The following is a 27054-nucleotide window of genomic DNA, read 5'->3' as shown; positions in this document are numbered from 1 at the left end:
GGATTTTGTTTGTTATTTTATTTGGAGGCAAATGGCGTCATCCAGATTTAATTGTGCCTCCTGTAGACTAGTAACAGTAATCTCAGAACAACATCAAAAGCAGTCGTGGACACGTTTGCAACCTAGGTAGTTTAACTGGAAAGGAGTGAAAATTTGGAGAAAATATTTGCAAACATGTTTTTTGAAAGACAAAAGGAGCAAACATGGATTGCAAGTTTCCAGCAGTGGAGTGACCTACTTTACAACATCTGTAAACATGTGCAATGTGTCATGTTCTCCTTTTCCTATAGTGATTTTATGTTTTGAAATATTCTCAAATCCTGGCCCTTGATGTTTAATTATAGTTTGCGTATTATCGCACCTAAACTTTTAAGTTTTGATCATTTTCTTAAGTGCGCTGGAAATGTTTTTTTTTAAATTAGGCTTCCGCTTTTGCAAATGTTGATTAAAAAACTGCTTTGCAGCTTTCGCAACGTCAAAGATCTCCCTGGCGCTAGAGGTTTGATTGACGCTTCTAATAATTGTGAATTGGTGAAGATGATGAAAACTTAAGACACTTCGCCAAGTGAAGGATGACTACAACTCCCGAAATGCATTCCACCCTCTTCCTCCTCCCCCCCAGCGTCCGAAGACGCGCAAATTCCCTCTTTTGCTTGCTCACGGTTACTCCGAAACAACCTACCCTGAAAGCGGAAGCCCCGCCCACTTTCCGATCCGATTGGCTGGCGGGATCCCGGACACTCTCTTTCGGGAGGTTGCTGGCCGATTCCCGGCGTTTTTTGTGGTCGGCCAAGACTTCAATGAAGATATGATGTCACTCACACTTCCTCTGTCAAGGTAGGTAGAGAGCACGGAATAGCAACAGCTCTGCAACATCTGGCCGCACTTATCCCCAGCGCCCTATGTGTGTGTGTGTGTCTATCTCTCTCATGAAGTCCTGAAAGTCATTGGCTCTCTCCTCCTCCTCCTCCCCCCCCCCGCATTCCCTCCCTCCCACCTCCTCCTACTTTGCACTCGCTGTTCCCGAGGCAGAAAAGTGCCCCCCTTTTTGCTTCCTGTGAGTATCTCTCAGAGAATTAAATCCTCATGGATTTCCTCTTAACAACTCCGGCTATGAAGGGGAGGAGGGTAAAAGGAGAGAGAGCGAGAGAGAAGGGAAAAGGGGGAGGCAGTGTTGCCAGAAGCGGCGCGTAGTTACACTATTTGAAAATGTTACTCTTTTCCCTCTCAGTTGTTGCGCTGCGTTGTTGCTGGTAACCGTTCACGCGCTGGCGGTGGAACGGGAGCCCAGATCGTTCCATCGGACAAGAGGAGGAGGAGAGGAGGAGGAGGCAGCGGCTGCAGCCTGTTGTTACTTTTTTTCTCTCTCTGTGTTGTGGTTTGACTGCCGTCACCATGCATTGAGGATCGCTGCTGTTGCTGCTGCAGCACATTTAACAGGTCGCCCTGTAGTGTTTTTTTTTAAACAGTGCTCTGCGGCCGCAGTTTATTTGTGTCATTTCAAGTGAAGTGGATATTTTTGGCAACAAAAGAAAATAAAGGGGAAGGAGAGTGGGGTAGAGACAGTGCACTGTCTTGTACTTTATTTGTTTTTTTTTGGAAGGGGGGGGGTCCTTCCTTTGTAGCAGATAATGTATTCAAACGTGAGATTGGTGGCAGCAGCAGCAAACACGACACGAGTAACATATGGCATTAAAAAGCAGCACAGCTGGAGGTAGCATTTCCATTTGAAGTGATGTCAGAGCAGCTGACAGTCTGGCATTGCTGGGTTTTTTTGTGTGATCTTGCTCCGTGTGCCGGTATCATTCCTCTTCAGTCTGCTTTTTTAAACTTGACAGACCGGAGTCACAAAGATTTAGCGCACCATTGAAGGTGTTCTTTTGGGGACTGATCAAGAGAAGTTGATCTGTTTTTATTCCTGTTGCAGGTAGGGGGGATTTTTTTCTTTTTTTTTGCAATTACTGGTAGATATGTATGAAATTATTTGTGTTTTATTTTATTTTGAGTTGACAGATCATTGCTCTTAGTACAAGCTAATTTTTTTCTTAGAGTTTGCGGTAATAGTGACTAATTTGGGATTCGCAGATTGCAACGCGTGGAATTGCCCAGACAGCTGTAATCGCACTCCATTCTTTAATCTCTTTATCTGGGCAGCAGCTGCCATATGGCCATAGTCATCTGTATCAGATGTTTATAAGCTTCGTTTTCGTCCTGTCTCTGTCCTTTTAGGCATCTAATTTGATCAACAGTACCTTACTGACTATCATGTAATCTTTATTTTTAGCCATTTTAAGGATTAGCAATTGGGACACAGGGCACTTAATGTGATTGAGTTTGAGTCTTGTGGCAGTTTACGTGTTTTTTTCCTTGTATGCACTACTAGAGCAACATCAAAACAATTTGTTGTTCAAATATTTTTTCTATTGTGTTAACTTTTATCAGCAGATTACAGGATACTTTGGGGCTTTGCTTTTTTTGTACTTATTTATTTCTGCAAATGTTAACAAACTTTGTCTGCTACAGGTTATGAAGACAGCATGGAGTTTCCAGACCATAGCAGACATTTGCTCCAGTGTCTGAGTGAGCAGAGGCATCAAGGTTTTCTTTGTGATTGCACTGTCTTGGTTGGAGATGCCCAGTTTCGAGCCCATCGTGCTGTGCTTGCTTCGTGCAGCATGTACTTCCATCTCTTTTACAAGGACCAGCTGGACAAAAGGGACATTGTTCATCTGAACAGCGACATTGTTACAGCCCCAGCTTTCGCTCTCCTCCTTGAATTCATGTATGAAGGGAAAATCCAGTTCAAAGATTTGCCTATTGAGGACGTACTTGCAGCTGCGAGTTACCTTCACATGTATGACATAGTGAAAGTCTGCAAAAAGAAGCTGAAAGTAAAATCAACTACAGAAGCAGACAGCACCAAGAAAGAAGAAGATGCCTTGAGCTGTTCCGATAAAGGGGAAATCTCCTCTGAGAGTAGTGCACATGTAGTGGGGGAACTGGCAAGCGAGGAAGAGGAAACTGAGGAGGAAAAATCGATTGCTACTGTGTCGAGCAAAAGGGACATAGTTATTGAATCTGGGAACATGTGGATGAGATTGCCCTCTGACTCAGCAGGCATCACTCAGCCTGGCGTGGAGGTTGAGGCACATGCAGTAACAGCTGGAAAAACAGTGTCCAGTCCCTGCAGCTCAACAGGGCCTTTGTCCCAAAGGTCTGCCAACTCCATTAAGGATTCAGCAGATGTTGACTGTGTGCTGGATTTGTCTGTCAAGTCCGGGCTGTCAGGGGGAGAGAATGCCAGCCACCCTTATGTCTCTCCACATGGGGACGGTTCCAGAAATAACCTGGTGCAGGTTAAAGTAGAGAAAGAAGTGTTTTCCGACGAGGAAGGCAGCAGCACTAATGACTTTGATATGGAACAAGGTAGCACTATGAAAAACGGTGCAAGCACTATGAACAGGGTTCGTTACGACTCACTCCATATGTCCGCCAGAAGAGAAGCTTCTGTTTCAAGCGAGATGGATCGAGAGGATCGAGCCAGCGACGACGAGATGATAACCCCAGAGAATGATGGAGCCCAGATGGAAGGGAGCATGGACAGCAGCTTGCTCCCTTACTGCTCTAATATACTCGGCTCTGCCGGTCAAATCTTCATGTGTCCTCTCTGCAACAAAGTCTTTCCTAGCCCGCATATTCTGCAGATCCATCTGAGCACGCACTTTCGAGAGCAGGATGGCCTCCGCAGCAAGCCTGCCACCGATGTCAACGTTCCCACCTGCTCGCTTTGTGGGAAGACTTTTTCGTGCATGTACACCTTAAAACGACACGAGCGAACTCATTCAGGTGAAAAGCCATACACTTGCACTCAATGTGGGAAGAGCTTCCAGTATTCGCACAACCTGAGCCGTCATGCTGTTGTTCACACCCGGGAAAAGCCACATGCATGCAAGTGGTGTGAGCGCAGGTTCACGCAGTCGGGTGACCTGTATAGACACATTCGAAAATTTCACTGTGAGCTGATAAACACACTCTCTGTTAAAACAGAGTCACTTAACTTGCCTGCGATGCGAGACTGGACCATAGAAGAGAGCTCACAAGAACTCTGGAAATAAAATCTAACTGTGGAGCAGTCTGAAAAATCAAGTTTCTGGTAATTTCTTCTACAGCCTTTTGGATACTGAATTCTCTCCACATAATAATAGCCGTAAATACTGTTTGTCACAACACATAATCTACAAAAGTGAGATTCTGTGATTCATAATGCAACGTAAGGTAAATAAGAATTAACTATTAAACTCAACACTTATTTAATACTCTAATTTTCTTTTTTAAATGCACCCCTGCAGTTGTTGAGTGTACTGCAAAGGATGCTGCTGTATAGTTCATAAGGTTTTGTTGTTGGAATTTTGAACAATGAATCACTAATTCCTTATGGTTTTCATCGAAACATGTTAATATTTTAATGTTGCACAATTTCTGGATATTTAAAACTTTTTTTTGTACAATGCTGTAAAACAAAATAATTATGAATTTCTTTTCCATATGCCTAGGAAAATGCATTTGCAAATGAATGGTTCTTTACCTTGTTTAATCTTAACCAGAAACTTGATGTAATTTAGATTCTAAATGTGTGGGATTTTCAGGCAAATTAAAGCTGTAAATGTGAATTATATTACTGTACATCCTACTGCATTGAATGGATTTAATGAACCTGATGGATTGTCCTTATGCTCTTAGTCGGGTCTTCTGAAAGTAAATATTGAGGCTATAGAAAATGCATGAGTTTTATCAGATGTTTTGGGGTTTTCTTTTTGCAATTCTATGATCTTGGCAAAGTGTGTAACTTAACTTTTTATTTAATTGGTGAAAGAAATACTTTTTTTCCTTGAGACGCATTTTTTCCAAGTGCGGTAGCACCGTGAAAAATGTCACTGGTGTTGCGCAGCAATTTAATTTTTTAAAAGTGTACTGCTATGCAGTTTCAATGTGTGAAGCATCTTTCCCAGTCGCCTGTGTTCTCGTATATATTACAGAAAGTGGTACAGCACAAATTCCAGTTGAAGTTCCCTGCTTTTATGTGAACAGAATTGGTGATGGTTAATTGAAATCATTCGATTACTTTGGCCATGAAGTTTTAGGGGGGGAGGGGAGGACTTGTGAACCCAGCTTCGAAGAGGGGGTTCATTATATTATGTGTAACCAAGCAGCTGAAGTTGCTGCTTGGTATGTGTGTGGTTTTAATGAACAACACATATGGCAAGTGTTTTGCACAGTGTTTGTTTTCCTGTCTTGCACTCGCAATAAGGTCTATGGGAGTAGCATGGAAACATGGCCGTTTTCCCCTTTTTATTGTGGGTTATTATGTTTTATTTTTTACTTGACCGCCTTAACTACTGTAAACATAGCTTATTTTTGTGCATAAAGGAAATATGATTATTAATGGAAAACTAGATTGTGTATTGCTGGATTGTTTTTTTTAAAAAAACGGGTCAAATGAGTTTTTCTTTTGGCTCTTGACATTGTTTTAAAGCTGTGAAATGGCCTCTAAGATTCTGTAATTATGCTAGTTACTTGAAGAATTTAAATGTCTGACAAAAGTATGTTGAACTGTAGATTTAAAAAAAAAGAAAAATGTTTAGATAAGACAATCAGTGTCTTTAAAATGAACAGCTTCCTTGGTTTTCCCACGTTAGTTTTCTTTGTGGTATTTGTGAGTATGACTCTCAATTCCTTTTCCTTACAGATGACCTTCTACTAGTTTTATTTTGCCCCCCCCCCCCCCCCCCACATTCTACCTTTACCTGGATTTAGACTGACGTTAGCCTTGACAATCATAGTCTGTTTTTAATTTTTGGAACGAGGGGGGAGTAAATTATAATGCTGTTTAGTTTTGTACCTTGATGTGCCGTTGGTGGAATTTTTAAATTGTGTGCTAACTGCAATAAATTATGTAAACTGAAAATGCTGTTAGTTGTCTTTCTTTCTGCTGAATATGTACGTTCTTGGTGCATGCATAGAATCATACACTGGACATCTGAGCTCGTGACAATTGAAACCTCCAACGCGCTTTAACCAATTATGGCTTTCTTCCACTTTATTTTTGTAGGCACACCTTAATTGAACTTTTCCAAGTTGCTAAAGCACCCAACTTGTGCACATATTTAATTCTAAATCTAAAAGATTTAACTTTGGATAAAACTTTTCGTTCAGCTATCTTATTCATTGGTGATGTATAAAGTAGTTTTAGCCTGTTAAAAATTGCATCCAATGTATAGATTCTTTTTCCTTGTAATTTTTTTCCTCAAACAAAATGAGGATAGGTATGAATAAACATTGTTTCCGCAAGATACTTTTATTCTAATAAGGCTAAATCACAGATTCTTTATTACATTAAATCACTTTTTTTCGAAAAAAAGTTTAAATAAGAAAAGCTTAAGGATCCATGCATTTCCCTTCATTCTTCAAAAAAATTTTAAAATTCTTGTGTTTTGTAGATTTTTGCTATGTGGACAGAATCCCTTTGAAAACTGCAAAGGACTAGGGTACCGAAAGGGTTAATCTGTAGATAACAAAAGCTGTTTATGAACAGTTCTCACTTGCCGAAATACTGCAGGGATTACATTATCCGGATGCTGGAGGGGAATGTACCACCACCTCTGATCTATAATTTGCCAGAGGAATCCCGTACGGGCTTTTGATTGTCCAATGCCAGCGGTCCCCAAATCAGAGAGAATGGGGTAGGGTAAACAAAATAATTGAAAGTATTTATCTACAAGGTTGCTAGTAGTTCTTCCTGTTTAGGGATGCATTCATTTTGCACTGTGAAAAAAAAGATGATAATGGGGACATTGTTAAAACAACATCTTTAACATTTTGGATTGTTCAAAACAATTGAGATAGCTATATATTCAAAGTAAGGCTGTTTAAACATCTGCTCTATTCATACATTTTGCCCTGAAACCATGGTGCATTTTTTTTTCTCCCCTGTAAATTTAGGTCAGTAATTTGTATCTGTCCTTTGTTGGGAAAAGGGAAAAAAAAACAGGCCAAAAGGGCAGCTGGTTAAACATTTGGCTGTGCCGAAGGGTAGCGGGCACAACATGCTGGAGTTCTGCACTTGACCAGTTTGAATTTGTATCTGCAGTTCCAAGACAAACTTTTTTTTTTCCCTTTGTTTTTTAAAAATGGAAAATAAAGAGTTCAAATCAAACAGACCACTGGATTTTTGCTTCTTTCAACCACAAATCTTCTGCTTTCCTAACCAGTGCACTAAGAGACAAACAACAAAAATTAAAACAAGCGAGTGAGAAACATCATAAATATTCATTCTCCAGGCCGAATGAAGTTGCAATTTGAAGCAATGTGTACTCTAGTCGCAACATAGTATGGAAAGTAAACTTGGACTTTTTAAAATAAAGCAGTGTGTGATATGACCAATTGTGATTATAAAAACAAACCCATATGCCTTTTTATGTGCCATTGAGTATTCTACTAAATACAAGGAACCAATTTTTATGATTTAAACTTTTAAAGATCCAATCTTCTACAAATTGCCATATTTTAATTCATTATACAATTCAGTAGTACACTCCGTTGCAATTTGGTCCATGAAAAGAGTTGTTCAATTTTGCTGTGGCTATATTGACATATGAAGTTTTCTAAATTGACTTGAGTTGTTTGTAGAAGAGATGGTTACAGGAATGTAGAAAAAAGTGAATGTTATATTTTATTTTTATTCTCCTCCCTCTTCCTCCCCCCCCCCCCCATTTTTCTACTGGGCATTTGCAATTTGTAGTAATTAAAATTATGCAGAACATTATGTGAATGCTGTATGTCACTTCTGAATTGCAGCTTGCAACAAAAACCCAAATCGCAGTCTTAAACATTATGGGTGGTGTTTGATTGTGCAGAGGCCTTTTTATATTTTCTTAATAAACAAAAAGGCAAAATGAATTGTACACACAGTAATTTGGGAAATGAAAGCAAAAGCATCGAGGCAAGTGCATCTTTGAGCTGCTGGGAGTGTATTCTAAAGCTGGGGGTGGTTCTCCTTTCTGGTGCAGTATAATACTGACCTAAAATACCATTCTTAGGAGGGGCAGACAAAAACTGAGGGCACTACAAAATCCTTGTACTGTATATGATGTTTATGAATGTTTACAAGCTAGCTTTTTTGGGGGCGAGAGGGAGGCAGGTCAAAGTAAGTCCATTTCCTATTTGTCAATTTGAGTAAGTGATATGGTCCATCCACGACTGTATGTAAGATTCTTTCTTCCTTGAAAGGTGTATTTATAGGTGACTCCCCATGCAGTAAATGTCAACAGATATATATATGGTATTTCAAAAGGTGGTCTTTACAGAAGCCTCGGCAGAGGTGCAAATGGGTTTAGGGGAAAAGAGAAGGCATCATAATGGGGAGAGGGGAAGAAAGGAACAAGCCTCTGCAGGTGGGGTATTGGAGAAGGGAAGAATTCAAAAAAAGGCACATCAATATTTTTTCTTCACACTGCTGTTGTTGAAGGAACAACCGGAAAGCTTGGATTTGGTTTGGAGCATTCTTGGAGCTGGGAGTGGTGGAGGAAGGTCTAACATGGCAGTGCATGCAGATCACATAAAAACATCAGAAAACTTTTTATGATGATGTAAAATAAATGAGAATTTAGATTCCATGTCAGAATTTCTCCAAAAAGAAAGTGCAGGCATAATGGCCCTGGCCTGCCTTGTCATTACAAGCTCACAGTTACACTACTTTTTTTATCACATCCCACTGTTAGACTCTTGAATGTGATTGAGTTGAAATATACTGCTCCGTAAGTTGGTTTCCTGTCACCTATTGACTCCTCCCCAAAGGGTCACCTGCTGCCTTCCATGAGTGGTAGGAGAGGACAACAGAAAAACACTCATCGCTTGACTTCAGAAACCGTTAACATTTTGTCCTATGAGGTGATAACCAACTGTTCCTAGGGTAAGTATCAATGTAACATTTTTGTAACAATAATGCAGAATTTTAGTACTACCTTTTTTAGCAGCCAATACTTTCTATATTCTAATGGACTGTTATGTCCTTTCCAATAAATAAATTGAAATTTGACAAACATAAATTACACCTATCACTGCAATTGAGTGAATTATCCTTGCTCGTTAATCTTTTTGAATACTATAGTATTTAGTACTAAAATCAAGATTGCACTTTTTTAGCCACCAGATTTGCCATGAATCACATGCAATTCTTTAGTTCTGTACCTTGTATGAATTGCATTTCACAATCGTTGAAAATTAAATGAAAGAAAAGCAGCACACATTTTGGAAGATTTAAGTTCAGAAGAATGATCTGACTACTCTGTGTTGGAACTACAATGGTTTCCTAGTTTCTGCGTCTTGATCAATGGTGTAGAAAGCACGCGATTCAGTTCATCCTAATCTATAAATGTATGCCCAGTGTAGCAAGGCCAGGCTAAAAATGGCAGTTTCTGCTTTAAACAGTTGGTTTAGTGCTAAGTTTAAATTCTCTATAGGAATGGAGAGCCATTTGGCAGATTTCTTCCACTGTAAACCATAAACATTCCAACTATGCTGTTTGTCACTCAATCTGATTTAACTCCATTTCTTGAACTGTCTTTTTTTAAAAAATTCTCCCAGGCAGGCTGCCAGATGGATTGCTGACATCTTTTGGGTTTGTTGTGCTTGACTTGCACCTTCTGCTAACCAATCACAGAATGGCTGCTTGGATGGCAGTCCGAAGCCCAGACCATCCTGCTTATCCAGCTGGAAGAGGATGTATGGGCAATAAAGTGCTTTATAAATAGAGAAAATGGGGTAGGGGAAAAAAAAATCCAAACTCAGTTCCAAAGTTGTAATCAAGTTAGAAAAAAATCGTGACTCTTTAAACATATCTGTTGATGATGTAATTATCCACATTAGGATATTTCCAAAATGAGATTTTATTACAAGTAACCAGATGTTAACTGCAGAATTTTTGTGTTAATACGCAAAACAGTGAAGAAGTCATATAATTGACAAGATGCTGAGGTTCTATTTCCATCAGATAAAATTAGACCTTAAACCCAAACTACACAAGAGACCATTGGTACTGTACAATAAGAGTACAGAGAAAGTGTGTGATACAATACATGTTCAACTTAACCATCCCAAGTGAGATCCACTTGTCCATGGTACTAGAGGCCAGCTGGATGGTCTAGACCATACTGCAGTGTGAATCAATACTTCCCAGAGTGAAGGCATGAACACCGCAAAAAAACCACAAATGCTTGGGGGGTGATTTTAAACCCCTAGAACGGGTGGGTTGGGGGGGCGGATGGGAGTTGAAAATAGTTGGTTTTTTTGGGTCGCACCCGCAAAATTTTCGGACTTTGCATTCCCAGTGGGAAGCCTGTACTTTTACCCGCCGACGTTAAACACGAAAATAAAGCCAGGTTGCGGTCGCGACCCATAAAACAACTATTTTCAACTCCCATCCGCACCCAACCCACCCGTTCTCGGGATTTAAAATCACCCCCCCCCCGATGTTTTAAGTGATGTCAACGGCCCATTATTTCTAGCCAATAGTACTTATCAAACTGTGTATTTATTAGTAATGTGACAAACTTTGAATTTTGGACGATATCAATACAAATAAAATTTGTATCTACTTTAAGGATAGACTTTAAGAACCATTTGAGTTTCCTCAATGGTTCAGCTGGTTTAAAAAGGTAGTGTGTAACTGAGCCACTTCCAACTAGAAGGTCCTAAGTTTGATTCCTAGTCTGTGCTGAGTTAGCCAATCTCACCTGGGCTGCTAGTAAGAGTGTTACAATTTGCTTGGGAAGGAAAAGAATCAGCTAGGGTTCTTGCTCCTAATTGCTATCCAGGGACCTGGATAGATAAAGACAGGATCAGGCTTGGCTCTGATGTTCCCCAGAGGTGAATAGCCTGCTGCCACTCACTCTGGGCTTACAGATGAAAAATGACCACTTGAGGAAGGCCTCAGGCAGGTACGGGCACCCATAGCCTTCACCATTCTATTCAACTGCCGTGGGTTGGCATGTAACAGAGAACAATTATTATTAAAAAAAAAGCAGAGAAAATATTTTTGCAGTGTATAGCTGCAGGTACATACATATATATTTCACATAGAAAATTGGAACTGTAAGCTCAAACTCAATTTTTCTCCCCTAAGAAACCCTTTCTGTGTTCCCACATTAACTGCACTATTTTGCCAGCTGTGCTGTGTTTGCATTGCCTGGTGTAGCAACTGTGGTATTTTGTCATACCCAGCTCGATTGCCTCATGAGAAATATTAACGCTACCCGTTAAATCTGTTCTACTGGAATTTTTTGTTGACGGCAGGTATAAACATCTTTATAAACGTATATATGTGTTCCAGGAGAGAACGGTATAGTGAAAAGGTAGATAGGTAAGGTTGAGATGATACAAAAAAATAGAAAGGCTTGTTGGGCATAATGGCTCCTTTCTAATAATTACATTAACTGTCACCTTGCACTGCAGAGAGAAGCAGGAAGCACAAGACAAAACATTCCACACCGATATGCCTTTATGTTGCTGCTGTGCTTTACTCTTCCCCAAGCAGCGTAAAGTTCTTTCATCTAGCGTATGCTTCCATGTTGTACTTTTATGTCTGGATGATTGCTCAGCTCACCACAGCTCTGGGACACCTCCTATAAATTTCCAATTACAGTAGTGAATGTTACAGAAGTAGAATTATAGAATTGCACAGAATTGTCCAACAGGTTTATTTTAAAAGTTATAGTCCTCTTTCAGTAGTGAAAGTGCCGTATTTTTGGTGCTAAATTGTTTAGCTACATCACCAAGTTCTCCGTAATTCGAGGGGGTGGAAAGAGTAAAAAAATGGTAACTCTTGATTGTAAATTGCTATCTACATCTACACTGATACATTTCCTTGTCTGTTAAGCTATGTGGCCACATAGTGTCACACTGATGTCGCAAGATCACAAGATAATTACAGATGAGGAAGGCCATCCAGAGAGATCATAACATCCCTCCACTGTAGCATCCAATTGGTTCTTAAATGATTTGAGGGTTTTTGCCTCTCTATCTAGAAGTCTATTCCACACAATGATCACAATGATCCTGATATCAATCCTAACGTTACATTTTATTAGTTTGAACCTGTGTCCCCTTGTTCTACTCCCATGGTTTAATTTAAAGTAATATTCCAGCATAACTTCTTTCCATATCCTTAACAATCTTATACACTTCTGCAGGATATTGGGCTGGAAATTGCTTTTAAAATAACGGTGAGCCTAATATCGCTCACCTTATTAATGGCGAAATCGAGGAGTAGGTTCCGGCCACCGCACATACGCAGTCAAATGCAGAAATCCGGGACTTGCTCTTCTTGGTTCCCTGTGATCTAAAAGCTTCGTGTTAAAGGGACCTCGCAGCTGCAATCAATGGACCAGCGTGAACTTGCTGCACTGCCCAGCTGGAAACGAACTAATCTCGCCACAAAACAGGTACGCTGAGTTTTTCAGGCCTAAACTAAGTTTTAACAGCATGGTAAGTATTAATGGCTGACAAACAACCTTTCTGGCACTGAAAATTAAATTTAAAAAATGTGGCGTCTCATTCATTTAATAGTTGTTGGACATTTAAAAGAAAAATTACATTTTTAAATTTTTTTACTTTTTCTTTCTGTCTCTTTTATCTCTCTTTTAATTTATTATTTCTTACCCTCTCTTTACTTCGCTTTCTCTAACTGTTTTTACAATGATTTTACTGTTGTAGCTTTCACTCCATGGCTTTGACTCTTTGCGGCTGGTCAAGGATGCTGCAATCTGATTGGTCGAGGGGAGGAAACGATCCTCTTGTCACCCACATAGGTCCTAGGTTTGCGGGAGTTGACACTGGACTGTTTTCAGGTTCCCATTAGAGGAAGTTCCCACAGTAAGACAGCGGATACAATGTGGGTAAGTTAGTATGTAAGGAGCAGCAAGCACGGGTTGTTCACCACTCACAGCAGTTTCCAGCCCCATCTCTTGGATGTCTCCTTTCTAGGCTGAAAAGCCCAAATTTCGAGTGTTTCCTTGTAACTCTGTCAGTTTGGCTTTGTGGTAGCACTCTTGTCTCTGAGTCACAAAGTCGTGGGTTCGAGCCCATAATGCAGGCTGACACTTCAGTGCCGCACTGAGGGAATATCAGAAGTGCTGTCTTTTGGATGAGATGTTAAACCGAGGCCCCATCTGTCTGCTTAGGTGAGAGTAAAAGACCCCATGGCACTATTTGAAGAAGAGCAGAGCAAGTATCCTGGTCAACATGTATCCCTCAACCAACAAACAGATTAACTGGCCATTTGTCTTATTGCTGTTTGTGGGACCTTATTCTGCACAAATTGACTGCTGCATTTACACTTCTTGGGGAGGAATAAAGTATTGCCTACAAAACAACAGTAGCTATACTTCAAAAGTAACTCACTGGCTATAAAGCACTTTGGGAATTCTTGAGGTTGTGAAAGGCACTATATAAATGCAATTTAACTCAGACCCCTGACACTAGGGATCTTCTCTGCGGTGCCTTCAGTGCTTGAGTGTCTTTTGTTTCAAGGTGCAGTCTGACCCGGAGCACTGTACAGTTTGGTCAGTACCTCCCCTGACTTATATTCTACTGTTTTGGCTATGTAGTTCAACATCCTATTAGCTTTGCTGATTGGATGGTTGGATATGGTTGGCGTCAAGTCTATTAATGCTCGTAGGTCTCTTTCAGCTTCAGCATCACTCCTGATATATTTTACCCCTTTTGTGCGGCACTTTTTTGGATTAAATTTCATCTGCGTTTGTTTTGCCCACTTACATTTTTTATTTAACTTATTCTGTAATTTGTGAGTTGCCTCTGTCCTCCTAGTTTGGTATTATCAGCAAATTTGACCAGATTGCATTGAGTTTCTGTATCCAGGCCATTTATGTACCTTAGAAACAACAGTGGTCTCAATAAGACACCCTATTCAGTACTCCCCTCCCCACTCTGACATAACTCCTTTAATGAGAACTTGTTTCCTATCCTTTAGCCAATTTCTTATTCATTCTCAGTGTTCGCCCTGAATCCCTTCAGTTTAACAGGCTTTGTGCTACCCTAAGAACTATAAAGCCAGCTACACCTTCACCATGACAAATGGGAGCTTTAGCATTTTTTTCAAGACAGTGAAATTGTCCAGACAGAGATACGCTATAGAAAATATAGCACTGGGCGAATAATGGATTGTTATGCTGGTTAGTGAAGGGTAAAAAGAGAGTACCGACACAGATGATTGGCATCATCCAGAGAAAGGCCTAAAGGGATATTCCTTGTTCAAAAAAAACTATATTTATAGGAATTAGTCCAGTCTTTTTAACCCTACTATGAGCAAATGTATGTTTTTGTTCCCGTCCTAGTCTCACCAACTACTTACTGTTGTTCCATTGGAAACTTTATTGTATGAAAATATTATAGATAAACACATCATTTGAATGCGAAGCAGTGGTTATTCAAATAGTATATTTTTGCATCTTATTATGAAAGCATTCAAACTTATCCTTTTCTTTGGCTCAATGTTGCCCTCCCCAGGCTTCCCAGGGACCGACTCTTGTCGGGATACAGATCCCCAGGCAGCAGCAGCACTCTGACTTCTCACCCAAGTGGCTATTCTTTACACATGATATTGTGTGTTGGCAGGCTATTCAACTGTGGGGTCAGATCCATGTAAAAGAAAGAAAGAACTTGCATTTATATAGTGCCTTTCACGACCTCAGGACATCCCAAAGCGTTTTATAGCCAATGAACTACTTTTGAAGTGTAGTCACTGTTGTAATATAGGAAATGCAGCAGCCAATTTGCGCACAGCAAGGTCCCCCAAACAGCAATGAGATCATGACCAAATAATCTTTTTTAATACTATTGGTTGAGGGATAAATATTGGCCAGGACACCCGGGACAACTCCCCTGCTCTTCTTTGAAATAGTCCCACAGGATCTTTTACATCCAACCAAGAGGGTTGGAATCGTTTAACATCTCATCCGAAAGACGGCACCTCCAACAGTGCAGCACTCCCTCAGCATTGCCAGTGTCAGCCTAGATTTTGTGCTCAAGTGTTCTGGAGTGGGGCTTGAACCCACAATCAACTGAGTCACGGCTGAGGCCGTGTAGTTCAATAGGTCCATTGTTATTAATAAGCACTGATATTTATGAGACTGCTAATGTTCTAGTAGCTCTCTTCCACTAGCCATTAGATTTAGTGAAGATGATGAGAAACCTATTCGCAACACCATCCATTTTCCATAATGCAAGCTGCGCTGCCACCTAGAGACAATAGTTTGTAATACTTGGCTTCCAAGGTTAATTGTGGATCTGGTGTAATGACTCGAGAAGGATAAAACCTGGCATAAACATCGGCACTACTGCAGTTGAGATTATTATCCCATGCATCCAGTTGGCAGAAGGGATTAAGTTGTCAGCTCTTTATGTATGCATGTGCATATTTATGAAATCAAGATGATTCTTTCATGTCTTTGTAAAGTTTGATGCTTTTTTTTTGTTTTAAACTCTTTCTTCCCATTGTAGAGCGAGTTCCACAGCAGGAAACAACATTAAAATTTTATTACATTGACAACACTCAAATGTTAATATTTATCCCCGAAGCACTGCTGCTGATATCGTAAAGCCTGACGCCAGTCAATGATATCACCGTGACAGACAATGATTGCACCACATTGCAATGACCAAGTGTCCGTGTGGGGAGGGAGAGCTGGACCCAGCTTTTAGAAATGTCCCTCTGTGTTCAATTATTCTGTAACATTAATACTTAGAGTGGTATCATCACTATGACAAAGGCAAAGTGAGGCAAATTGGTAAAATTTCTGTTTTTTATAACTTTAGATACACATGGTAACGGCAAGTGGAAAATTGGTTACAGTTAGCTGTAAATAATAGGGAGCCTCTGTGAGGGGGGGGCTAGATGTAACTGATAGGGAGCCTCTGTCTCTGTGGAGGGGGGGTGGTTAGCTCTAACTGATAGGGAGCCTCTGTCTCTGTATGGGGAGGGGGGGGTGGTTAGCTGTAACTGATAGGGAGCCTCTGTCTCTGTGGGTGGGGGTGGGGGTTAGCTCTAACTGATAGGGAGCCTCTGTCTCTGTGTGGGGAGGGGGGGTTAGCTCTAACTGATAGGGAGCCTCTGTCTCTGTGTGGGGAGGGGGGGGTGGTTAGCTGTAACTGATAGGGAGCCTCTGTCTCTGTGGGTGGGGGTGGGGGTGGGGGTTAGCTCTAACTGATAGGGAGCCTCTGTCTCTGTGGGTGGGGGTGGGGGTTAGCTCTAACTGATAGGGAGCCTCTGTCTCTGTGTGGGTGGGGGTGGGGGTTAGCTGTAACTGATAGGGAGCCTTTCTCTCTGTGAGTGAGGGGGGGTTAGCTGTAACTGATAGGGAGCCTCTCTCTCTGTGAGTGAGGGGGGGTTAGATGTAACTGATAGGGAGCCTCTCTCTCTGAGTGAGGGGGGGTTAGATGTAACTGATAGGGAGCCTCTGTCTCTGTGGGGGGGGGCGGTTGGTTAGCTGTAACAAAATTTGAGCCCCTTTGTCCCTGTGGGGGGGGGGGGGGGGGGTGTGGAGGGCGGAGTTTAGCCGATATACGTAACTGGCCAGGTGCATTCCCAGGTACAATTCACCAGGTCAGTTCGCCATTTTGTTGGTGTCACGAGCTGTACTCAGGAACTAGTCAGTTGAGAGGCTGTGCGATGACTGGTTCAAAATGTAAACAATTTTACAACACCAAGTTATAGTCCAACGATTTTATTTTTAATCCCACAAGCTTTCGGGGGCTTTCCCCTTCCGCAGGCGGTGTGGAAAAAATGAAATGAAATGAAATGAAATAAAAATAAAATCGTTGGACTATAACTTGGTGTTGTAAAATTGTTTACAATTGTTAACCCCAGTCCATCACCGGCATCTCCACATCATGGTTCAAAATGGTTCATGTACAAGGCTGCAGACTGGGAGAAGTAGACAAATTCATTAGGCCAGAAATTCTGGCAATGCGCTGGTACTGCTGGGATTGAGGCAGGCCAGGACATCTACCCAGCCATCTGACCTAGCTGTTATCCCATCCCAAATCCTGGGGGATGCTGCAATTAAATGTTAGGATCACCAACCGATACCAATGCTGCAGGGGCACTTGCCCCTTGGACCTGATGAAATTTTTGAAGAGGCACCCAGCATCCCACATGGCTCCAGTGCAATATGCCAACAATTAGTAATTGTTAGTTCCACGACACCCTATCACACTTACCTCACTCACAAGTTCACAAGTGTCAGTTCATAGGACATTTAGCTTGCTTATGGAAACTGCTACTCTGCTGGGAGATAGTTCAAATTGTAACAATCACCCATGATAAAGTAATTAGGAATGTGTGTTATTTTCTGGTCTGTTATCCACCGGTACAGTGGATTATTAAGACTTATATTTGTATGGTACCTTATCATGTCCCTCGGAAGTGTCTCAGACTGCTTGACATTCAATGAATAACTTTGAAGTACAGTGACTTATGTAAACAAACACAGCAGCCATTTTGTGCACAGCTCGATTCTGCAAACAGTAATGAGGTGGATGACCAGCTAATCTGTTATTGGTCATGTTGATTGAGGTTGGGACGCGTGGTGGGTGGGGGGGGGTTTGGAATGTTAATCATCATACTGTGAGAAATTCCTTGCTCTTTGAATAGTTGTATGGGACCTTTAACATCGAGCTGGACCCAAGAACAGGCAGAGGGGGCCTTAGTTTAACATCGCGTCTGTAGGATAGCACCTCGAACAGTTCAGCACTGCACTGGGCTTTGAACACCACAAACTTCCGACACTGAGGTGAGTTATACTACCACCTGCATCAAGCTAACACTTAAATAGGTAAGAAAGAAATTCTCCTTTCACCTTAGGGACCCAGGTTCAAACCCATCACAGACTGACAGCACAATGGAAGTCTTCTCTCTACATTGGCTGTAGGGCTCCTATGTGAAATGAGTTTGGATAGTTTCAACCCCAGGTGCAGGTCTGAGGCACTAAATTGGTACTTGAAATCAAATCACACTGAAGAGGAATGGTTTGTGTGGCAAGTGTCAAAATTGCTACTGGTGCAATTGGTACTGCTCCTCTGAGGGTGGGGTTTAGCAGCATCTCTTTGGGGGCACAGTACATATTCTATGGATGGCCTGTGAAGTACTTGCCTCGATGCAAAAAAACACAAAAATATTCCATTCCCCAGTACTGAGACCTTTGACCTAGGTGATCAAAAAACAACTTAAGGAAAGCTTACTTTTCCTGTTCAACAGAATTCACTGTGATTGTGTAACTGGGTCACGTTATTTGCATGTGGCATTATTCTAATGCACGGATCTTCCAGCTTTCTCTCAGTATTTAACCTGTAAGGTCTCATGGATCTTATTAGAAAATCAACAGAACTCCCAGTAGAATATGTACACGGTAAACTGTGCACTGATACTATGATGTCATTTTTAAAGGTTTTAAAATGTCCCCATTCAATAACTTTATAGCTTTATAATTTCCACTTGCCTGGATGAGTGCAGCTCCAACAACACTCAAGAAGCTCGACACCATCCAGGACAAAGCAGCCCACTTGATTGGCACCCCATCCACCACCCTAAACATTCACTCCCTTCACCACTGGCACACCGTGGCTGTAGTGTACCATCCACTGCAGCAACTTGCCAAGGCTTCTTTGACAGCACCTCCCAAACCCTCGACCTCTACCACCTAGAAGGACAAGAGCAGCAGGCACATGGGAACAACACCACCTGCACGTTCCCCTTCAAGTCACACGCCATCTCAACTTGGAAATATATTGTTGTTCCTTCATCGTCGCTGGGTCAAAATCCTGGAACTCTCTTCCTAACAGCACTGTGGGAGAACCTTCACCACACGGACTGCAGCGGTTCAAGAAGGCGGCTCACCACCACCTTCTCAAGGGCAATTAGGGATGGGCAATAAATGCTGCCATCCCATGAAAGAATAAAAAAAAACTTTTTAGCTTTATCACCTCTTTAAAGTCAGGGCATGCAAGAATGCTGATGTTGCAGGTCACAAGGGTCAAACCATTAGCTGCAAATGGGCACTTCAGCCTCTGTGACTTCTGATGGTGGAGATAAGTTTTTTTTTAAATTAACAGTTTTACAGTTCTAAATTATTTTATTCAGAAGAAAGTCCAAACCATAAAGATGCAGATTTTCATACAATTTTCTATATACATACGATGACTCTGTGGGTGGAAAACAATGTCCCTAATACTTGAGGGGAAAAAAAGAATAGAAAATGCTAGAAATGCCCAGCAGGTCAGTCAGCAACTGAAGGAAAAATGGTTCTGCTGGGACCCTTTATCACAATATACATATTTGTGCTGCTCACAAATCATCCATATACACGTAGTGGAATTGAAAACACAAACTCACCTTTAACAGAATAAGAAGTTTAGGAATTTTCAAACTGGCCTTTGACATGACTAAAAATGATAATATTATGCCATATCTGTATTTCATATTTTCTTCTGTGTTCTCTCTTTTCATTTCTTCTACTTTAATTTTTTGTCCCCAAACTATTCCCATCATCAACTGCAGTTTTACTCATAGCTCGAGTGGAATTCTTGAAATAAATTGAAGCGTTCATTACTAAACGAGGCCTGATGCAGTACATCGGGAAGCCAGCAGGGGCCAGAAAAATGTCATATAAACTACTGGAACTGTGGCCTCTTGCTCCACCAAATGGTGAAAATTCACATTTCCCTCTACATTAGGATCACCAAGATAAGTACTGAGGGAGGCCTAACTCATTCCTTCTCTAGGAAGGGAAGGTTCTCCCTTTGTAGCATCTAACTGCCTTTTGACTGATCCCAGAACTTTTGCTCCCACTTCCTACCATTTCAGGTATTAATCAATCTATCAGTCTAATTAAAGACTTGTTTCTGACATCTAAGGTTGGGTTTACTTAAATCATAGAATCATGGAATCGTACAGCACAGAAGGAGGCCATTTAGCCCATTGAGCCCGTGCCGGCTCTTTGTAAGAGCAATCCAGTTAGTCCTATTCCCCTGCTCTTTCCCTGTAGCCCTGCAAGATTTTTCACTTCAAGTATTTATCCAATTCCTTTTTGAAAGCCACGATTGAATCTGCCTCCACCACCCTTTCAGGCAGCACCTTCCAGATCATAACTACTTGCTGCATAAAAAAGTTCTTCTTCAAGTCGACTTTGGTTCTTTTGCCAATCACCTTAAATCTGTGTCCTCTGGTTCATGACCCTTCTGCCAATGGGAATAGGTTCTCTTTACTTACTTTATCTAAACTCTTCATGATTTTAAACACTTCTATCAAATCTCCTCTTAACCTTCTTTGCTCTAGGAGAACAGCCTATCCACGTAACTGAAGTCCCTCATCCCTGGAACCATTCTAGTAAATCTTTTCTGCACCTGCTGTAAGGCCTTCACATCCTTCCTAAAGTGCGGTCCCCAGAATTGGACACAATACTCCAGCTATGGCTGAATCAGTGTTTTACAAAGGTTCAACATAACTTCCTTGCTTTTGTACTCTATGCCTCTATTTATAAAGCCCAGGATCCTGTATGCTTGTTTAACCGCTTTTAGTCCAAGTCATTAATATATATCAAAAAAAGCAGTGGTCCTAGTATCGACCCCTGGGGAACACCACTGTACACCTTCCTCCAGTTTGAAAAACAACTGTTCACCACTACTTTCTGTTTCCTGTCACTCAGCCAATTTCGTATCCATGCTGCCACTGCCCCTTTTATTCCATGGGCTTCAATTTTGCTGACAAGCCTATTATGTGGCACTTTATCAAATGACTTTTGAAAGTCCATATACACAACATCAACCGCACTGCCCTCATCAACCCTCTCTGTTACCTCATAAAAAAACTCTATCAAGTTAGTTAAATGCGATTTGCCTTTAACAAATCTGTGCTGGCTTTCCTTTATTAATCCAAACTTGTCCAAGTGACTATTAATTTTGTCCTATATTATCGTTTCTAAAAGCTTCCCCACCACCGAGGTTAAACTGACTGGCCTGTAGTTGCCGGGTTTAACCTTATACCTTTTTTGAACAAGGGTGCCACATTTGCAAATCTCCTGTCCTCTGGCACCACCTCCATATCCAAAGAGGATTGGAAGATTATGGCCAGCACCTCTGCAATTTCCACCCTTACTTTCCTCAGCAACCTAGGATACACCCATCCGGACTTGGTGACTTATCTACTTTAAGTACAGCCCGCCTTTCTAGTACCTCCTGTTTATCAAATTTTAGCCCATCCAGTATCTCAACTACCTCCTCTTTTACTGTGACTTTGGCAATATCTTCTTCTTTGGTAAAGACAAATGCAAAGTACTCATTTTGTACCTCAGCTCCATGCCTAGATTTCCTTTTTGGTCCCTAACCGGCCCCACCCCTCCTCTTACTACCCGTTTACTATTTATTTGCCTATAGAAGACTTTTGAATTCCCTTTTTGTTAGCCCCCAGTCTGTTCTATACTCTCTTATTGCCCCTCTTATTTCCTTTTTCACTTCTTCTCTGTACTTTCTATATTCAGCTTGGTTCTTACTTGTATTATCAACCTGACGTCGGTCATATGCCCCCTTTTTCTGCTTCATCTTACTCTCTATCTCTTTTGTCATCCAGGGAGCTCTGGCTTTGGTTGCCCTACCTTTCCCCCTCGTGGGAATGTATCTAGACTGTACCCGACCTATCTCCTCTTTAAAGGCCGCCCATTGTTCGATTACAGTTTTGCCTGCCAATCTTTGATTCCAATTTACCCGGGCCAGATCCGTTCTCAACCCATTGAAATTGGCCCTCCTCCAATTAAGTATTTTTACTCTAGATTGCTCCTTGTCCTTTTCCATAACTAATCTAAACCTTATGATACTATGATCACTGTTCCCTAAATGTTCCCCCACTGACATTTGCTCCACTTGACCCACCTCATTCCCCAGAACCAGATCCAGCAATGCCTCCTTCCTCGTTGGGCCGGAAACATACTGATCAAGAAAGATCTCTTGAACACACTTTAGAAATTCCTCCCCCTTTTTGCCCTTTACACTATTACTATCCCAATCTACATTAGGATAGTTGAAGTCCCCCATTATCACTACTCTATTGTTCTTGCACCTGTCTGTAATTTCCCTACAAATTTGCTCCTCTATATCCTACCCATCATAGAATCATAGAATCATAGAAGTTACAACATGGAAACAGGCCCTTCGGCCCAACATGTCCATGTCGCCCAGTTTATACCACTAAGCTAGTCCCAATTGCCTGCACTTGGCCCATATCCCTCTATACCCATCTTACCCATGTAACTGTCCAAATGCTTTTTAAAAGACAAAATTGTTCCCGCCTCTACTACTGCCTCTGGCAGCTCGTTCCAGACACTCACCACCCTTTGAGTGAAAAAATTGCCCCTCTGGACCCTTTTGTATCTCTCCCCTCTCCCCTCTCACCTTAAATCTATGCCCCCTCGTTATAGACTCCCCTACCTTTGGGAAAAGATTTTGACTATCGACCTTATCTATGCCCCTCATTATTTTATAGACTTCGATAAGATCACCCCTTAACCTCCTGCTCTCCAGGGAAAAAAGTCCCAGTCTGTCTAACCTCTCCCTGTAAGTCAAACCATCAAGTCCCGGTAGCATCCTAGTAAATCTTTTCTGCACTCTTTCTAGTTTAATAATATCCTTTCTATAATAGGGTGACCAGAACTGTACACAGTATTCCAGTTGGTGGCCAATTGAATATATCCAGTAGTGTAATGGCACCTCTATTGTTTCTTAACTCTAACCAAATAGATTCTGTCTTTGACCCCTCCAGGACACCTTCTCTCTCCAGTACCACAATATTCTCTTTAATCAATTAGGGCAAACCCCCCCCCCCTCCTTTTTTCCTTCCCTATCTTTCCTGAACACCTTGTATCCATGAATATTTAGTACCCAATCCTGCCCTTTTTTGAGCCAGGTCTCTGTTATCGCCACTATCCGATTAGACCCACTCCCCCTGCTCTTTCGCCATAGCCATGCAAATTTTTCTCCATCAAGAACATATCCAATTCTCTTTTGAAAGTTACTATTGAATCTGCTTCCACCACCTTTCAAGCAGTACATTCCAGATCATAACAACTCGCTGCGTAAAAAAAATTCTCCTCATCTCCCCTCTGGTTCTTTTGCCAATTATCCTAAAAAATATAGAGGTATGCACCCTTTTGGATCACGACAGATCAGCTTGATATAACTAATGCAGACTCCAATGATTAAATTGCTATTGAGTCAGGCAGAATCTTGCTTTGCCCAGTAATGATGCTGGAATAAATTTTACCCACAGCTTTCTTGGTTTATTGCACCTCTGGAAATTAGCAATCAACACAGTGTTGTGATAAAAAAAAACACTCATTAGTTCTCTAATTTAGACTATTATCATATTAGTTGTAATGGAGGCTACTAAATGAATATTTAAATCTGCAATTTAAAATGAATAAATATCCAAGCCATTGTGTGCTGACAAATATATTTGAACTAAAACAGCTTATTAGACAAATGTTTAGCAGCTGTACTAATCAAGTATATAATATACCCATTTTGCTGAGCAAATGCACCATTATAAAATAGGTAACAATATGATTTACACTTAAAGACTAGCACTGATGACCAGTCATAAGTTCTTTAGCTGTATCTCCAATGAAGCAGCCTATGTTGGCATACAGCAAGGCTCAGACAACATGCAAACATAGGCTCACAAGCAGCAGATAACAATCATGCCATACAAGTGCCAGGCTATGACCATCTCCAACCAGAAAAAGCCCAACCACGAGCCTTAAAGAGGGTCACCAACTCTGGTTGGACATATTCGAGGAGGGTTTCAACACATGACTTCCTGCCTCCAACAGCCCCGCCTCTGCACCACCATCATTGGTTGCCCGGCATGTCCATCCTCATTGTGAAACGCCTTCCCACGCCAATCGGAAAGTGAATAGACTCTTCATTACCTGATTGGATGATTCTTGACTGTTGGTCAAACAGTCTTTTTTCCCATGTCTGATATTTTTATAACTAATTTTAAAAAAGTGTTCAAAGAACATTTTTTTAAGAACACAATTTTTTAATGCCCCTATGATTTTTCTCCTGGGTTGCTCACAGCAGTGTCCTGGAGATTAGGCTTTAATTTCTGGAGACACCAGGGCAATCCTGGAGGGTTGGCAATGCTAGCCTTCAATGGCACCACCATCCCACCATCGCTGACCACCCACCATCAATAGCTTGGGGGGGGGGGGTGGTGGGGGCGTTGTGGGTCACCATTGACCAGAAGCTTACATTGACTAGCAATATCAACACCATGATTACAAGAGCAGGGCAGAATCTAGGTGCCGTGCATCGAGTGGCTCACCTCCAGATCCCTCAAAGTCTCTCCACTATCTACAAGGCTTGTCTGGAATGTGATGGAATACTCACCACTTGCTTGAATGGGTGCAGACACAACACTAAAAAAGCTCAACACCATGCAGGACAGAGCAGTATACTTGATTGGCATCCCTGCCACTAAAGTCAACATCCACCCCCTCCAGCACTGGCTCACTGTGGCTACAGTATGTATTATCAAGAGAATACACTACAGTAACTTGCAAAGCTTATTTCAACAGCACCTCCAAGCCCCATTACCTCTACAACTGAGAGGGACGAGAGCAGAATTGCCAAGGGGGCACCATCATCTTCAAGACCCCTTCCAAGTTGCACACCATCCTGACTTGGACATATACTGTTGTTCCTTCATCGTAGCTGGGTCAAAGCCCTCGAATTCTCTACCTAACACCATTTTGGGAACACCATCACCACAAACACTGTAGTGGTTCAAGTAGAAAGCCCATCTTCTGAGGGGCAACAAGGGATGGGCAATAAATGCAGCCTTGCCAACATTGCACAAATCCCAAGAAAAAAAATCTTTCACTGTGGAACAGAAAAGTTTCATGTACACATGCTCCCAGGAGCTATTTAAGTTAATAATTTTATGCTATTGATGAAATACTTTTCTTGAGCATATCTGGAAAAAGGGCAATAAACATAAATCATTAACTGCATCATTTGGCAAGTAAAGAAAACTTTGTTACACAAAATTAATTTCAAATTGCTAAATTTGTCTTTTTTTTTATTCGTTCATGGGATGTGGGCGTCGCTGGCGAGGCCAGTATTTATTGCCCATCCTTAATTGCCCTTGAGAAGGTGGTGGTGAGCCGCCTTCTATGAAGGTCTGAATAATATGAATGTACGGAGTTTGATTTGTATTCAAACAGATGAATATTAGTGAAGTTAAATTGTCTGGTTTAGAAATAATAAATGATATTTTCTCCAAAATTGCACCTCCTGCCTTCCCCTGGCTCACCCAGTGGGTAGTCATCTGTTCGTTCTGTTGATGTGTTTCCATAAAATAACTAATCAGCGAAGCTTATACTACATCAGGCTGAAAGATGTCAGCATTGCTATGTACCTTACACTTGCCTGATACGTATAAGGTCATTTCCTCCAACTAAACATTAGGAAGACCAAAGCCATTGTCTTCATCCCCCATCACAAATTCTGGACCCTAGCCACCAAATCCATCCCCCTACGCGACCCCTGTCTCAGGTTGAAGCAGATTGTTTGAGACTTCAGCATCCTATTCGACCTCGAGTTGAGCTTCTGACCTCAAAGACCACCTGCTTTCACCTTTAATAGTCCGCCTCCACACTTGCCCAAGCTTCCTCATGTATCATGTGGAGGGTAGGAGGCCAGCCAGGAAAGCATTGGAATAGTCAAGGTTGGAAATGACAAAGAGGGTTTCACCTCCACCCTCCGTAAACGTCAGCTCATCCAAAACTCTGCTGCCCGTATCTTATCCCGCACCAAGCCCTCTTTGATCTACTTTGGCTCCCAGTCTCCCAATGCCTGAAATTTAAAATTTGCTTCCTCATGTATTGATCCCTTTATTGCCTAAGCCTTCCTGTCTCTGTAACCTCCTCCATCCTTACAACTCCCCCAAACTCTCCGTTCTTCTGACTGTGGCCACTTATGCATCCATCCCGCCCTTCACCCCACCACTAGTGACAACATTTTCAGCTTTTTCATCCCTAATGTCTGGAATTCCTTCCCTACACCTCTCCATTTCTCTCTCTACCTTTAGAAACTGACTTAGCTACCCCTCCTAATCTCCCTCCCCATTGCTTTTCCTGATCTTATTATCCCTATCTTAATTAGCACGTGGCTCACGTAATAATCCAGAGATTACCACCCTCGAGGTCCTGCTTTATTATTTAGCGCCAGCTCCTGATACTTAGCAGGTCCTCCTCCCTATTCTTTCCTATGTCGTTGGTTCCAACATGGATCGTGACAACTCGTTCTTCCCCCCCCATCCTTTTCCAAGTTCCTTTCCAGCAGCTTTGAGATAGCCCTTATTCTGGCACTGGGGGTAGACAACACACCTAGTGGTGGGTAGTGACAAGTGATAGCCACACACACTTGTTTCAATGACAGTATTAATTTGATACTGGGGCATGGAACATTCCCCACCATGACTCATGGCAAGAATTGGAAGAAAATGAATGATCTTGATTATCCCTACTTGTTAAGTACCACAGACTTCTGTACATTCTTCAGATTCATAGATTTCCACACAGTATCTTTTGTATTGCATATTTTATAGACTTTTCTAGGTCTCCCAGATATGCACCCCGGAATTAAACGGAGAGAGTGATCAGTTGACCATGGAACTTCCTTATGGCGCAGCCTGGGCAGTCAGTAGAGGCTGCTGACGTGGAATAAGAGATGGAACGTTGGTTGATTTTGCCATTTTCCTGCCGACTGTCTGGGGTGGTACATCTAACAACCCAGCAGAAATCGGGTGGTACATCTAACAATCCAGCAGAAATCGGGAGGTACATCTAACAATCCAGCAGAAATCGGGTGGTACATCTAACAATCCAGCAGAAATCGGGTGGTACATCTAGCAATCCAGCAGAAATCGGG

General features: G+C 41.7%; 1 protein-coding gene across 3 annotated transcripts; it reads left to right on the top strand.

Annotated features, from left to right (window-relative positions):
* Positions 1–677: 677 nt before the first annotated feature.
* zbtb18 (zinc finger and BTB domain containing 18) lies at positions 678–5965 on the top strand. Of its 3 annotated transcripts, none has more exons than XM_067988283.1 (2): positions 678–837; positions 2524–5965. In XM_067988283.1, the coding sequence occupies exon 2, from the start codon at positions 2538–2540 to the stop codon at positions 4113–4115; it is 1578 nt and encodes a 525-aa protein (XP_067844384.1). In that variant the 5' UTR covers positions 678–837; positions 2524–2537; the 3' UTR covers positions 4116–5965. The 3 variants fall into 3 exon arrangements, with proteins under 3 accessions (XP_067844384.1, XP_067844382.1, XP_067844381.1); XM_067988281.1 differs by lacking the exon at positions 678–837 and adding an exon at positions 848–1057; XM_067988280.1 differs by lacking the exon at positions 678–837 and adding an exon at positions 1669–1927.
* Positions 5966–27054: the final 21089 nt, after the last annotated feature.

The sequence above is a fragment of the Heptranchias perlo genome, chromosome 8 (genome assembly GCF_035084215.1).
Source record: "Heptranchias perlo isolate sHepPer1 chromosome 8, sHepPer1.hap1, whole genome shotgun sequence".
Lineage (NCBI taxonomy): Eukaryota > Metazoa > Chordata > Chondrichthyes > Hexanchiformes > Hexanchidae > Heptranchias > Heptranchias perlo.
Note: the sequence above shows the minus strand (reverse complement) of the source record. Positions and strands in the feature narration are given on the sequence as shown.